The sequence below is a fragment of the Linderina pennispora genome, assembly GCF_002104995.1.
Source record: "Linderina pennispora strain ATCC 12442 chromosome Unknown DL89scaffold_21, whole genome shotgun sequence".
Classification (NCBI taxonomy): Eukaryota; Fungi; Kickxellomycota; class Kickxellomycetes; order Kickxellales; family Kickxellaceae; genus Linderina; species Linderina pennispora.
The window spans coordinates 88,680-103,228 of record NW_024468269.1 but is presented as its reverse complement, the minus strand read 5'-3'; the positions used below and the strand labels follow the sequence as shown (position 1 = coordinate 103,228).

General features: G+C 56.5%; 3 protein-coding genes across 3 annotated transcripts; 2 read left to right on the top strand and 1 right to left on the bottom strand.

The window, feature by feature from the left end:
- Positions 1–3,701: 3,701 nt before the first annotated feature.
- DL89DRAFT_95529 (uncharacterized protein) lies at positions 3,702–4,252 on the bottom strand. The gene has a single exon (XM_040892292.1). The coding sequence runs from the start codon at positions 4,133–4,135 to the stop codon at positions 3,860–3,862; it is 276 nt and encodes a 91-aa protein (XP_040739879.1). The 5' UTR covers positions 4,136–4,252; the 3' UTR covers positions 3,702–3,859.
- A 7,518-nt stretch (positions 4,253–11,770) lies between these two features.
- Positions 11,771–12,716, top strand: DL89DRAFT_95534 (uncharacterized protein). The gene has a single exon (XM_040892293.1). The coding sequence runs from the start codon at positions 11,902–11,904 to the stop codon at positions 12,427–12,429; it is 528 nt and encodes a 175-aa protein (XP_040739878.1). The 5' UTR covers positions 11,771–11,901; the 3' UTR covers positions 12,430–12,716.
- A 286-nt stretch (positions 12,717–13,002) lies between these two features.
- DL89DRAFT_286778 (cytochrome P450) lies at positions 13,003–13,793 on the top strand (the record flags this gene model as incomplete). Its single annotated transcript, XM_040889885.1, has 2 exons — positions 13,003–13,417; positions 13,489–13,793. 2 exons carry the CDS (start codon positions 13,003–13,005, stop codon positions 13,791–13,793), a joined length of 720 nt encoding a protein of 239 aa, XP_040739877.1.
- Between the last annotated feature and the right edge of the window lie 756 nt (positions 13,794–14,549).

Here is a 14,549-nt window from a genome sequence, read left to right as displayed (position 1 = left end):
CAAAACTCGTTATCATTGCGTTGACTACTATTATGTTGGTTCTAACGAAGGGGATGGTTATATTCGATGGTACTTGTTATCATACAACATCAAAGCTTTCTAGTATATGGCGTGCATACAGCAATTTCCATATACCGCCCGCACCCTTGCCAATTGCCAATTGCCAATCCCCACCAGTGCGTGTTTCAACAATACCTATCTCGTAGAAGATATTTGATTTGAAATATAGACAACAAGGTAAGATGTGGAAGGTGGACTTGGAGGACGAGTGTTGGAAATGGAGTACTAAATATTGAAGGAAATGGAAAATGGATGGCCTGCGACACAACTCAATGCATGCTGCTTTGGCCCATGTTGATTCCAAAGAACCGCACCCGGTGGAACGCCGGTAGCTTTGCAATGAGAATGATGAGCAAGGCGGTGAAATTGATGATGAACGTCGGTACGTTCGTAGTTTGTGTAGTGCGTGCTTATAAGGAACCTACAGGGGAGCACGGAGAAAGAACATCAGTGTTAGTTGTAGGGATTCTACGCAGAAACCTCTGGTCCCTCTTTCAACGCGTACATGCCACAGGTCTTGCACTACGCACATGCTAAAATGATTCTCGGGTAGCCCCAAATAGGGGCGATTCTGTTGCATGTCTTGGCACGCAATACACTAGGGAGTGTATGCATATCAGACGACTCGTCGGTCGACACTTACACAATAATAGGGACCACGGTCAGGAACTTTTTTTGTCGGGGTATATTGTTCGCCGTTGTCCATCTGCTCCCACAGCGTCAGGTTGTCGTACTCGCCCTGGTTGACCTCGAATGGCGTGCCGATAATGCCATGGAACATCAGATACTGGAATAGGCAGTATGACAGGTTCGTCAGTGTCCAGCTCAGCTCCGGCGTTGACCATGGAATAACGCCAAATACAAACCGGAAGACGATAATAATCACAATGTTGGTTGTCCACGAGCCTACACACAAGAGCTGCTGTTAGCACGGCTGGTGCTGTTGCGTCTGCCCAGGCACTATTGGCGTAGTCCTGTCCTTACCTTTGTGATTGACCCAGTGCGAATTGGGATTGACAGAGAATTCGTTCAGATTAGCCACAGAAGCTACGCGCTGTACAATAGTCGGCATTTGTTTAGTGGCTCTCGAGCACGCAACACGCTGTTAATAAAGAAGCAAAGGGAACGAGTGGAAAGGAGAGAGGGGTTTGCTGTCTGCGAAATGCACGTTGGCAGAGGGGGGGAAAGCTGCTAATTCTACAAGAGTAATAAAATAGTGAAGCGAAGGCAAAGGGGCTGCAGCAAGGGGCAGGGGGCGAAAGGCTTGAGAACACGGCTTACTGAGCCAGCCTGCGTTTTGTGGTGAACAAGGAAAGCTCCACCAACCAGAATATTAACACGCAATGCGCCCTCAGCTCCGCGGCCCAAGGCTGGCGCCGAAGGACAACTCTGCGCTGTTCCTGCAGCTTTTGTTTACAGGAGCGGGTTGCCACACTTGTGTGATGCAGCCCAAATCCGGCTGTTTCCCACCAGCCACGTCAGGACTGGATCGGGTTGGTGCGATCTCCAAGGTTTTTTCCTTTTCTCCTCTCTGCTCCGAAATTCGCGCTTTCCCAATTTCCACACTCTATTCTGCTTGCACCAGACGGCAGCCCTGCAGCCACTGTTCGGCCATCTAGTTCTAGCAGCTCTCGTGCCGCCAGAACCGACGGCGCTGAGCGAGGATGGCAGGCGGTCTTTGGCCGCAGCGCTATTGGAGCACGCTATACAGAGTCCGCTTCGATCCACAACCTCCCCAAGCTGGAGTCTAAGGGTAACTTGTGTTCGTGGTGAACGGTCGGGGGAAAGCAACAGAGGAAAAAATGCTCCTCAGTGGTTTCAGACCTTGTCCGAGAAGGCAGACGCTAAAACAGGTCATTTATCACACTCTGTACCATGCCCTCGCGACCCAGTCACTCAGCTCATCTGTGCGCTCCTAGGCGGCTCTTCCAAATGCGGACTCTATGGCTGCATGCAAGAATCCGTCTGGCCAGGCGGAAAGAGACTGTGCCTTGATATGGGGAGGGGCGGACGAAGAGTTCGTCCTTTCCGATGGGGCAGCTCTTTTGTGCCTCGCCAGAAGGAATTTTCTAACCCCTCGTGTGTCGTGCTCCCGCTGCAGGCGTCAATTGACGGCTGTATCTTTCTGAGGATGTGGAGAATTGCACTGATGCTTGCTTGCCACGGGTGAGGGCCCTCTCCATGGTGGCCTTCTTATCTAGTGGTGACGGGCTAGTGTAGACCACGTAACCATTCCTGTTCCTTTGTGGGCATTCCGTGGCACAGCCCAGCGGGCCGTTCGTGCACGTTCTGTCGGCGGACAGATGTCGGATCCGGTCGATTCCTGGAGTGTCTTGTTTTGCTACGCGTCCTCTCATTCCTGGCGTGCATTTCCTCTCTCGGCCCCACTCTGCTGCGAGGGATGCGCAGGTATTTTGGCCGAGTTCGACTGAATGTCGATTGCGTAGGGGGCTTGCGATTTACTTGTGCGTGGAAAAGGCTTCTGAGAGGAAACGCACTGACGTCAGACCGAGAGTGAGCGGCTGGCCTCTTAGGACGATCGGAGCTGAGGAGTACATTACGTAGTGTGCCCCTCCCTGTTCTGTCCTCCGAAAGTTGCACGAGGGTGTGGGCCTGTGTGTGCTGGATGTCGCAAGAGCTAGTGAGGGTTTTTTCTTTTGACAATTCTTTTTTTTTTTTTTTTTCTTCTGGCGTTCCCTCAGCTCACGCTGTCTCGTGTCCAAGTGAACTTTCCAAGGGATGGATGGGGCAGTGACATGTTCATTTCCTGGACAGCCCGCCAAAAAAAAGCAACCATGTCATCTGCCTAGCGTGTATTTGGCTGGGATGCTGGGATCGTGAGGTGCAGAGCGGTGCGGAGCATGGTTTATGTACTTTTTTGTCGTCCTTGGACAAGGCCTGCTGGCCGTCGTTTTCTCCTCCATTCCTCGGTCCACTGGGCTTTGTTTGGATGACGTCCGGCGCTTTCTGATGGCCACTGTCTAGTTCTGTGGGCGCAGTTGGCAAAGGTAGGATTGCTGGCACTTTGAGGGTCGGGCAGAAGGGAATGTGTCCGTTGTAAGCAGAGCGTGGGTGGCCGGGAGCAGGCGCGTTGCACTTTTCGAGCCGACTTGTCAAGTGATGAAGAATGCTTCCACAGACGAATGCTTGCGGGCGCAGCATCTGCAGTACCATATTCTCAGGCTGTCTGGCAAACTGGGCTGCGATTAGCTCGTGGGCTTGGTTTACTAGGTCTGCCTTGGAAGGAGCGCAGGAGTCTTCAGCACATGGTCGTGCGTCAGGTGTGGGATTGCCAGCCTTGCGGTCCTGCACCTGACCTTGGTTTGAAGCAGTTTCTGATGACATACTCGGCTTGAGAAGGCATGGCCTTGAACAATAATGGCCAGGAGCTGCATGGCGACGCTGCTCAAATGGGTGCAGATCCTGGCTGGTATATATTAAGAGCGGTGTTTTTGTTTTCGCTTGCTGGCTCCTGGCTGGCATCCAGATTCAGTCTCTTTTGAAGGTGTTAGGAAATGAACGAGGGAGGAAATCGCACACCCCCCATGTGGTTTCCGAGCAATAGTGTGGATACAAGGTAAACAAGAAACAGGAAGCAGGAGCGGACCAAAGACCACCTTGTCCCGGCAATCCATTTGGTTAAAAAAATGGATGCATTGCACGATTTGCGGGTTCACGAGCAAGTACCATACACGAACAGTTTCTTATTTGGAGCCACAGCCGGAGCCTGCTTTGTTGGCTATAGCACCTCGTTCATTTTTCCTTTTCGCCTCTTTTCCATAGCCCTGTAATATTTTATTCAAACTAATAATTTTTCTCTACGCCAAGCGCGACAGACACATTCTGAGGAAAATGGACTCAGCAGAACACGCACATGTGCCCGACTGGCTGGAGCTCCACGACCCGCAGACAGGCCGGGTTGTTTATGCCAACACAGTATGTAGACGAGACGCACGGGTGAGGGGGAGGACTGGAGGCGTTTGGTGGGAGGCTCTAACAGGCTGTTATTGGTTTTAGGCAACAGGCGAATGCAGCTGGGCGCGGCCACAGAGCACGATGTAAGTAGGGGAGGCATTCTGGCAGAGGAGAGCTTTATTGCGTTGTTGTTTCGCTAAGCGGGATGGCATTGTTTGCTGTAGCAAACCACGAGACCCAGCTGGCGAGTGGTGGGAGCTGCAGGACGAGGAGACCGGGATCCCGTACTACTACAACTCGCGGACAGGCGCAACCGAGTGGGATCCACCCGGGCACGCAACAGTCGTGCCATTCCACGCGCTGCTGGGGTCGTCGGTGGGCAAACGGCTGTCGATGGTGGTGGCCAGCCGGGCATCAATTGCGTTCAGCGACGACCAGGTAGACCCGCTGGTACGTAAGGCGTCGCGTGCATCGCTCCGGAGCGTCGAGGGGCGGGTGTCGCGCAAGAACTCGCTGGCAGCGCACCACCGCAAAAACAGCGCAGCGGGCGGCAGCGGTTCATCGACACTGAGCCCACAGGTAACGGCCACAGCAGTAGGCGCGCGGTCGCCATCGATTGCGCAGGCACAGGCGCGGCTCGAGTCCGGGCGGCGCGGCAGCGCAGCGGCTGATGCGGAGCGGCAGAAGAAGCGGCTGTCGAATCAGCGGCACAGCCAGTCGGAGACGGCGCTGGAGACGCTGAAGGAAGCAATGGACGGAGGGCTCCGGATCGCCGAGGAGGAGGATGGGGCGGAGCAGCGGTCGGGCGACAGCGACACCGACAGCGTGGCGATGCGGTATGCGGTGAGCCAGCAGGGCCGGCGTGTCACGGAGGTGAGCTTCGAGGTGACACAGGAGCCAACACGCATGTCGGAGCAGATTCCACGCAAGGGCAGCCGCGGCCGCCCGCGCGAGCTCAGCGAGGTATCGGGCAAGTCGGCGTTTGAGCCGAGTCGCAGCATGGCTACGCTTGGCTCGCATCGCAACCGCAGCATGCCGTCGATCCGCCCCGACCGTGCTCTGTTCGGGATGCGCGCATTTGCTGCAGCGCACTTTGCTGCCCAGAAGCGCGGCTTCCTGCGCCGCAAGGTGCCGGTGGAGGAACTGATCTCATACAGCGCTGAGCCGCTGGCGCGCCCGCTGATGAACCTTCCGCGCGAGCTGAACCGCGACGCCGCGCGCAGCTTCGCCATCATCCAGTGCTTCATGCGCGATCTCGAGGGTGCCATGACCGACACCGATCTGTTCTCTGAAGTGCTGTGGCTGGCGAACCAGGGCATCCGCCACCAGCTGCTGCGCGACGAGGTCTTCTGCCAGCTGGCAAAGCAGGTCACTGGCCATCCGAGCCACGATTCCGCCGAGCGCGGCTGGGTGCTGATGGGCGTGCTGTTCTATGCCTTCCGCCCGTCGCAGCTGCTGTTCCCGCACCTCGAGGTCTTTGTGGAGTCGGCGCAGCTGGAGTCGGCGAACCTCAAGCGCTTTCTGCTGTTGCAGCTGGGCCGCATCAAGCGCACTGGCAGCCGCACCACGCTGATGACGAAGGAGGAGCTGCACCTGGCGCTGCTCGTGCCGCGCCGCGCCCTGGTGTTTGGCGGGTCGCTGAAGGAGATCATGCAGAACCCCGAGCTGGTCAATGCTGAGGGCCGCCTGCCCCGCGTCCTGGAGCTGCTGACCGCCCAGATCACACGTCTAGGTGGCGAGCGCACCGAGGGCCTGTTCCGCGTGCCCGGCGATGCCGATGCCGTGGCTATGGCGCGCCTCATGATCGAGGCTGGCCAGCAGACCGACTTTCCGAATCTCCGCGATCCTAATGTGCCCGCGTCGCTGCTGAAGGAGTGGCTGCGAGACCTGGCTGACCCTCTGATCCCCGAGGTGCTCTATGACCAGTGTATTGCGCGCTCTGGCGACCGCAAGGCGTCCCTGGAGATCCTGAGCGCCCTGCCCGAGGAGTCGTATTGCGTCGTGGACTTTTTGCTGCGCTTTTTGAAACATCTGCTGGATCCCGAGATCGAAAAGTTGACCAAGATGGACAGCAGCAATCTGGCCCTCGTGTTTGGGCCCTCGTTCCTCAGGAACCCCGTCAGCGACCTTAAAGACGTGTTTGCGAATTCATCCGCCGAGCAGACATTCTTGCTGACACTGCTCGAGTCGTTCCAGGGATGAATATATTCTGTTCTACGCGTAACTGTTAGTATTTTTTTTTATTTTTAAATGTTGCTTATATTCTGTCGAGGCTTGTTAAGGGTGGTATAGGAAAGGGAAGAGGAGAAATTAAGCAGAGGATGACGCGGGTGCATCGGTGGATGGCATGGGCTGTACGTCTGTGGGAGCCGTCGCTGGGACTTGTGTTTCAGGGGCTGACGCAGCAGACACTGGGGCCGCAGAGGGGGCCGCAGATAGAGCCGTAGGCAGCGCAGGGACGGCGGACGGCGCACTCACCGCTGGCTTCACACCTGTCGGCGTGACGGACGGGGCTGACGGAGCAGTTGGAGCCGACTGAGGCGCTGCTAGGACAGCCGGAGCTGTTGGGAGGGTAGGAATCACATCAGTCACCGCAACCGGTGTTGATGGTGCTGGTGCTGGCGCTGGAGTGCTTGACGCCTCAGAAGCAGCAGCTGTAGATGCGGCTGTAGCTGCAGCTGGCGCCACAGCCGGAGCTGGCGCCACAGCTGGGGTTGGCACAGGAGCCGGCGCAACCGGCGGCCTGACAATCTGATTGACATTGTCATCGGCAGCAAACATCTGCGTCTGCGCCGCCTGCGCAATTCTCCCTGCATTACCAGACTCGAACAGCGCCATTTTCTTCTTCAGCGCCCAGCACTCCTCGATCAGCTGCTGGCGCTGTCTGGCCAGATCCTTGCGCTCCTGCTCCACTGCTGCTTCCATCTCCTCGAACTGCCGCATCTTGAGCTCGAGCTTGCTCATCTGTAGTTCGACCGCACGGTGTACCATTGTTTCCAGCTGTCGCTCTTCATATTCAGCCAGCTTGGCCGCCTTGGCCGCCGCCGTGCCGAGTGCTGTAGCCGCAGCAACCGCCATCTGGGAGACTGCTGGACGCGGCTGCTTGGGTGCATCGCCGGTGGTCTTTTCCGCCTCATCGTCGCTCTTCATTGAGGCGTCGGACGCTGCGGCGCTGATGCCGTTTGGCAGGGCCTTTTCCTCCTCCTTGTCTACATCCATGGCCGCATCGTCCTTAGGCTTCTCAGAAGCCTCGGCAGCATCTTCCGCGTCGGCACACTTTTCGGTGACACCACCTACCTTGTCAGCAGCTTCGGTGACCTCAGCAGCCTCAGTGGTTTCGGCGGCCTCAGTGATTTCAGCAGCCTCAGCAGCCTCAGCGGCCTCAGCGGTCTCGGCAGGCTTTTCGGAAGCCTCCTTATCAGCACCGTCTACCTCAATAGGCTTTGCGCTCTTTGTCAGCTCAGCCAGCGCCGCCTTCGCGGCTGCCGCAGCGACACCTGGGTTGACATTCGATGCCAAGAACGCAACCACAGACATGATTGGGTTGTCGGCACGCGAAAACGGCACAACTGCCGCCTGTGCGAGCTTTGCGTCCTTGGTCGGCGCTACGTCATACGGGTCCTCAATCGGCAACTTCAAGAAATGCAGCACGCACTCTTCGCGCGACCGCGTACCGACGTGCTCTGCAATCCGGTTCCAGTCATCATCGAACATCTCGATGCCTTCCAGCAATAGTAGCGTCTCCTGGTCGCTCCAGTCTTCACCCGACCCAGGGTTGCCTGTGGTCGAGTCCGTCAGTTTGACAAAGTCGGCGCTCGACAGCGTGCCTGGGAACCGCCCGTCCTGGTAGCAGGGCCCGCACAGGTCCACGCGCTGCCGCAGACTCTTGACGCAGTGGTAGTACGCTGCTGTGCAGTTGACGCCGCACGTGTAGCAGAACACATCCTTGGTGGTTGGCGTGCTCTCGGATGCGTTGGTCTCGCGAGCGGGTCTTGCTGCCTCACTGCCGATCGTCGGCGAGTCGTAGATGGCCTTGCGCGTCGCCAGCCCGTTGGTCGTGGCAACGTCGCCAGGCGTCTGCGGCTTGGAAGCCGGCGCCGGCGTTCCGCCATTGGCCTTGCTGCCCGCAAGCTTCGCTGCAGAGAGACTCGGCTGGAATGGCATCAGGCCGCGCGGCGTATCAGCGGTGACGCGGAAGTGGCCGGTGAATGGCGGCCCAATAGCAGAGGGCTGCGAGTCAGCGTCGGCCTGGTAGTTGATCAGGCCCCACTGCTCTAGAAAAGCGTGTACACGCATGATCGCGCACACATCACCGGCAAGGTTGCGGCGGCAGGCAGTGACAGTAAGATACTCTGACGGGTTCAGCCGGTAGCTGTTGACCATGAAGTTGCGGTACTCCTGGTAGATTGTCGGCGTTTTTGACGGGTTGCGTGAGTTGAAGAACTCGGGCAGTGCGCGCTTTTCGTTATCGTGGACGGACGAGAGGTTGAACCAGGCTGCGTAGCTCGGCACAATGATCTCCTGCGTCTGCTCCACAAGCAGCCTTCGAGCATCCTCCTCACGCTGGTGCTGCTTTTGCTGCTGTGTCTCGCTGTCTTCGGCGGGCTTTTCGGCTGTCTCGGTCTCCTTCTTATCGACATCCATGCTATCGCTCTCCTTGTCAGCTTCACCTTCCTTAGCCGCCTCGCCGTTAACAGCGGCTTCCTTGTTGGGCTCGCTCGCCTCATTATCCGCCTCCTTGCTCTTGGACTCGTCAACCACACCCTCTGCAGGTACATTTGCCAGCTCACCGTTCACAAGAGGCTCAAACTCGTTGTTGCGCTTGCGGTTCCCAGCTGCAAGCGCTGCTTCCTCGAGATCCTGCGCCTCGACACCCTCGGGCATCTCGCCGTTTTCGCCGTCCACGCGCAGCCGCTTCTCGTCGCCGGCAAGCGACACATGTGCGCGGCGCTTAGTACCCACGCTGCTGCTGGCCTCGCCTGACGCCGCCTCGGCATTATCGGCGCTGGCACTCGACTCGTAGTCCTCCTCATTAAGCCACTCGTTGTACTTTACGCTATCCTCGATCCACTGCACCGATACACGCCACGGGCCAGTATGGTCAGGCGCGTCCTCTGGCTCTGCCGCGTATGGCGGTGCGGCAGTCACCCAGGCGTCGTATGAGTCCGGGTGTGTACCACCAGTGCACGAGCACCATCTCGTTGTGCTTCTTGAGCGTACGGAACCACACGTCGTCGCCCGACACTGCTCCGCCGGCCTCATTAGCCGCGCACCTTGACGCTCTCTACAATATGCGTCGCCTCTTGTTCCGAGCTGACGATGCGGCCACCCAGATCGCTAACAGTCTTGCCAAGTCTGGCGGCATCGTCAGCAGCGATGTCAGACGCAAGGTGCACGCGTACCGCTGGCAACTGGCGGTTATCGGCGAGCTTCTGCCGCACCTGCGTCAGAATGTGACCAGCCGTTGGGCCGGTGGCCCACTGCGTGCTGTCAAGATCCACGCCATTCAGGACTGCAGTATTCGAGCGTCGCGCTGAGCATGTTGTACAGCGGCCCTAGCTCCTTGACTGAGTCGCTGGGGACAGAAAACAAACTGGCAGGCAGCTTTGCTGAGCCAGGCACCTGGCTTCTCGCGGCTCTTGCCCAAGACTCGCTCCTGCGCTATCTGCAGCTGATGCGTAATCTGCGCCAAAAGCTCAGCTGTGATTTTGGGCGCAGGTCGCGTCTGACGGGGCCGTCGATGCTGAGATCTCCACCTCTGTGACGAGCGAGTCCACAATGTCCTCAAACTGCTTCACCACGTCCTCGGATGCGAAGTACGCTGACCACGTCTGCCGCTGGCACTGATGGGTGGCAAGCGACGCCATTTGCGAATACGTGTTTTTGCTTGTTTCTTCTCGCTGTGCTGGTGATGGGCAGAGACTCGTGGTCGCGTGCTAAACGAAAAAATAAATTGAAAAAAGATTGAGCCTTCAGCTATAAAATATGAATAAATGGTGCGCAACTGTGTCTTAAAAGGGCGAGAAAAATGCAAACCGCAAACGCGCGCTGGCTGTGTTTTCCACTTTGCCTGAACAAAGGGGGAGGCGGCGCAAGCGAGGCGGTAATCGCATGATCATGGATTGAAGCTGATTTGATAGAAATAACAATTTACAGTGTCGATGGATCAGGGCTGCTGGCGATCTTGCCGCCCGCTAATCGGCGCGGCGGCGCTTGGCCGGGCTGCTGTTGGCCAGCGTCTCGCGCAGCGACTGTAGTGACGCTGGCGCCGGCAGGATCGGCACCACTGCTTGGTGCGACCCGAGCGGCTGCAGCTGCGGCTGTTGCCTCTGTTGCCCATTGCATTTTGCACCTTCCATCATGCCAGAAATCGGCGGCAGCACCACACGCATGGATGGCAGCGTCTGCGCACCAGGTGGAGTGTTGGCCAGCAGTGAGTCGGGCGAGGGCGTTGGATTATCGCCTGCTTCGCTGCTGGACGATGCGCTCATGTTGCTGGAGCTGCTGTTCGATCGGCGCTTGCGCACCAGCACAGCATCATCACGGCTGCGGCTCATGGCAGAGAATGAGGTGGGTGGTGAGAGACTGGGGACACGGAGCTGGAAGGGGGCCTGCTGAGGAGTGCGCTTTGGCAGAATGTACGGCAGCCCTTCGTGCCTTCTCACTTCGGGGCGAAACGAGGCGGTCGGAGGGACTTTGGCCTCCTGCACGGCTGGCGGTGCCGCCATAGGTGTGGAAAAGGCGAGTGGCGGGGGACCAAGGTACCTGCTCGCCATGAGCGGGGCCGTCGCCTCGGCCAGCTGCTGGAACCTTTCGGCTGTCTCGCTGCTCTGGCCCTGCATGCTAGGCTTGACCACAGCAGATTCTAGGAAGCGAAGCAGGCCTGCAAATGCATCCTGCGTCTTCATGTGGGCTGTACGTAGATCCTGGTTCTCATCGTACAACGCGCGGTTCGCCCGCTGCATGTTGTAGATGCTCTCCTCGAGCTGGTAGATGCGGCTGTTGAGCCGCTCGAATCTGGACATGAGGTCGGGTGCTGCGGGCGTCGCAGGCTGCGCTGCGGGCTGCACGGCAATTGGAGCCAGAGAAGCCCCGGTCGGGGTGGCCGGCGACGCAGCCGCTCTTGGTGTGCTGTGCTCGGACGCTTCATGGGGGCCGCTGGGCTTTGTAGATCCGGGACCACGCCGCTTAATCATCTGCAAGCGCTTTGGCTGGCCACGCAGGAAGTGCAGGTGCTTGAACATCCATAGCTGCGTATCGCCAAAGACGCCGCCATACTCCAGGTCGTTGACTTTGTGGAACCCATACATGTTGAGCTGCCGCACAAAGCTCTGCCAATTGCCATGCTTAAAGTACAGCGGCAGTACCTCCTGCGACAGCTCCATCGGGTCCATGACCTGGAAGCTGTCGCCATCGGCTGTCCACGATATCAGCTGGTCGGTCTTGCTGTCGCTGACCATTGCGTAGAGCTTCGAGACAAAAGCTGCGTGCGTGCGCTGGATCACCAGCCGCGGCTTCTTCCCGCTCTGTGAGGCGCTGTCGCCCTCGTGCTGCTTGTGGAGCTCGCCAGTGATGGGTGAGGGGCTGGCGCTCACTATGCGGTCTCCAGCATCACATGTGCTGGCGTTCTCCTGGGGCTCAGGCGAGCTGGCTGCCGTTGACATGGTCTATGTGTTTTGTATGGTGGTGCACAACAAGGCAAATGGACAAATAAAGTGTTGCAGGCGTGAGAAACAGGCGTGGAGTAAGAAAGTGAAGCGAGCGAAAAATAAAAAGAGGAGAAGAAAGAGGATGAGTGGTTTTTGCGGGCGGTGGAATCTTTGAGGAACAACTTTTTTTTACAAATGTGGCTGCTCATTCAGTAGCAAAAATCGCTCACTCCTTCCTTCCAGCAAATCGCTGGCCTGCCAAGCCGAACCAGCGTCAATGTTGCCTTTTCCGAGACCCCTTGGTGTGGATTATTCTCTTCTTCACATGAGCTTCTGTCCACAAAAGGGATCGACGGACTGCGACAATGTTTTCCTTTCCTTTCCCTATGCCGCGATGAGCGCTTTTTGCCTCCCCACCCAATCTGTCACGTCTGGCGCCTGCTTGCGCGGGAAACAAGCAGCTCTGCCCCCGCCTTCCACAGTGGCAGCGCCTGCCTCCACACCGGCTCTGTTGCGGGCTGCGGGTGTCCGAGATATTTATATTGCCCCTCATTCCCTCGCTGACCCGCACCGATGCTGCATCAGCGTCAGTCTTCTGCTCATCTCTGCCATGCTATTTCGCTTTTCGCAAACCCTGGGTGCCAGACAAGACAAACAGCCAGCAGCTCCGCCATTGTTGTTGCAGCCGCTGATGCAAAGCTGTATCTCCTGGGTGTCTTGGCCAGCTGGTCCTGGCACCAGTTTTCATGTCCATGGTCAAAGGCCATCCAGAGGCATAGATGCGCCCAGAACACTACGTCAATAAGGGCTACATACGCCAGCAGCAGAAGTATCTCAAAATTAAAGCTGGTATAACACTCCGCTAGTATAGATGCTGGGGTGCGCTTAGCAATTGACCAATAGCTCAAAGCTACACCCTGGTCATTCGCTGCTAGATACAAAGCTGGAGACAGCCTCTGCTGTTGCCCAAGCTATATTTAGCATTGCAGCTCCCACAGCCATGCATATGTAGGTGATTGGGTCAAAGTGGAGCTTTACTAGCCTGTATTCTCGGCTACCCCCTCCCTGCCAACGCACCTAAAGCACTTGTAATTGTCCAACGTGTCCACTGAATACTCTGTACACATGTTCAGCAATTCTGTTGAGCGGCTTTCTCATATTCCATTTTTCTCCTCTTGCCCAGGCCCCAGGGCTCCTGAACAAATTTTCTAACGTGCTGCTCAAGTGCCGTGTTATCCGCAGACAATACCATTCGCATACAAGCGCACTGCATGCCAAGTATGGCGAAGTTGTGCGCATTGGATACAACCATGTCTCTCTGTCCAACACCTCCGATGCTCGGCTCGTTCTTGCCACCCATGCATTTCTGAAAGGCCCTATGTATGAAGAGGGGCACCTGACTGAGGCCAATACCTTCTCGACTATCGACCCTGAGGAGAACAAGATACGCAAGCGGCTCATCGAAGAAGCTGATGCGCTGCCGCGCGTCGATGTGCTGCAAAAGTTTATCGATGCAGAGGATCCGGTTACTGGTGACAAGCTAACGCTTCGCCAGCTCCAGTCGGAGGTGGCGCTGATGCTCGTTGCTGGCACCGACACTACCAGCAACACGATAGCGTACGCAATTGTCCATTTGCTTCACAACCCCAGCGTTTACAAGCATGTCACCGAAGAAGTCCGCTCTATATTCCCAGATAGCCCCCAGGTCATCTCGTTTGAGGACGCGAAAGCTAAGCTACCGTGCCTCTCGGCAGTCATCTATGAGACAATGCGAATCAACCCCTCAGCCTCAGGTATACTTCCACGCAGCGCTCCGGCGAAGGGGGCAACAATTCAGGGATACAACATCCCGCACGATACGCAGATTTGCGTGTCAATCGCCGCTTGTCACCGCAATCCGCATACATGGAAGAACCCGATGTATTTGACCCTGAGCGCTTCCTTGGTCCCGACTCAGCAGAGCGAGTCAAGGATATACTGGTATTTGGTTCAGGCGTTCGCGTTTGTATCGGACGAAACCTTGCTTGGCTTGAACTTTACACAGTTCTTGCCAACACCTTGCGCAAGTACGATTTCTCGTTGTCCACGGATGCGCCCTATGGACCACATAGGCTGGGCAAGTCTGGTGCTCCAGTTGAAATTCCGGCTGTGTCCCCACATCAGTACTAACCTGGGGTGCCCAAAGAGTAATTGCTGAATCGTTATTTGACCAGCAATATCAGACTATATTTGGCGAAATATAAACATTTAGCATGAATTACCAGCTACTTGCAATATCTGTCAGACTTGCGTATCCTTGATACCACAAGGGTTACACTTAAAGTCTGTTGGATAGGCAAGAAAAGATTAGGGTCTGCGGGCAAGTGAAAGTAGGAGAGTGCTCGTGAAGGCATATGTGGTCCAATGATCCATTGAGGTACGATTTTGATAGCCATGGTTATGTTGGCGGATGCCGTCCCCAGCTGTCAGACACCCGAATTATACCTGGATATATCCGTGCTATCCTTTTGCATTTACTAACACACGTTGCTAGGACAGCCTGTACCCCTTTTAACATGGTACTAGTGCCTGTCGTTTATCCCTGCTTTTGTCCAACCGAAGCACCTGGCCATGGCCTATCATTCAAACCATTATTTTATCTACCTCAGTCCCACATATCGACGAGCCGATCCACTAACCCGGCGTCACACGTTCCAGCGCACATATGCCTTATGCTATATGTATAATTATACCGTAATCCCAAGTGTCGCTGGTGGCAGCCTGCGGTTTGAGCCGGATTATCTTGAAACTCAGGCTGAATACCAATATGCCGCCGTTGCATTAATCAGGATTAAAGGCTGTTCTCCAAGCACTATGGCTGACAAACAGCAATTTTGGATTTGCATGCAGCTGGCATATACGGGCGTCGACAATCACAATACGTCA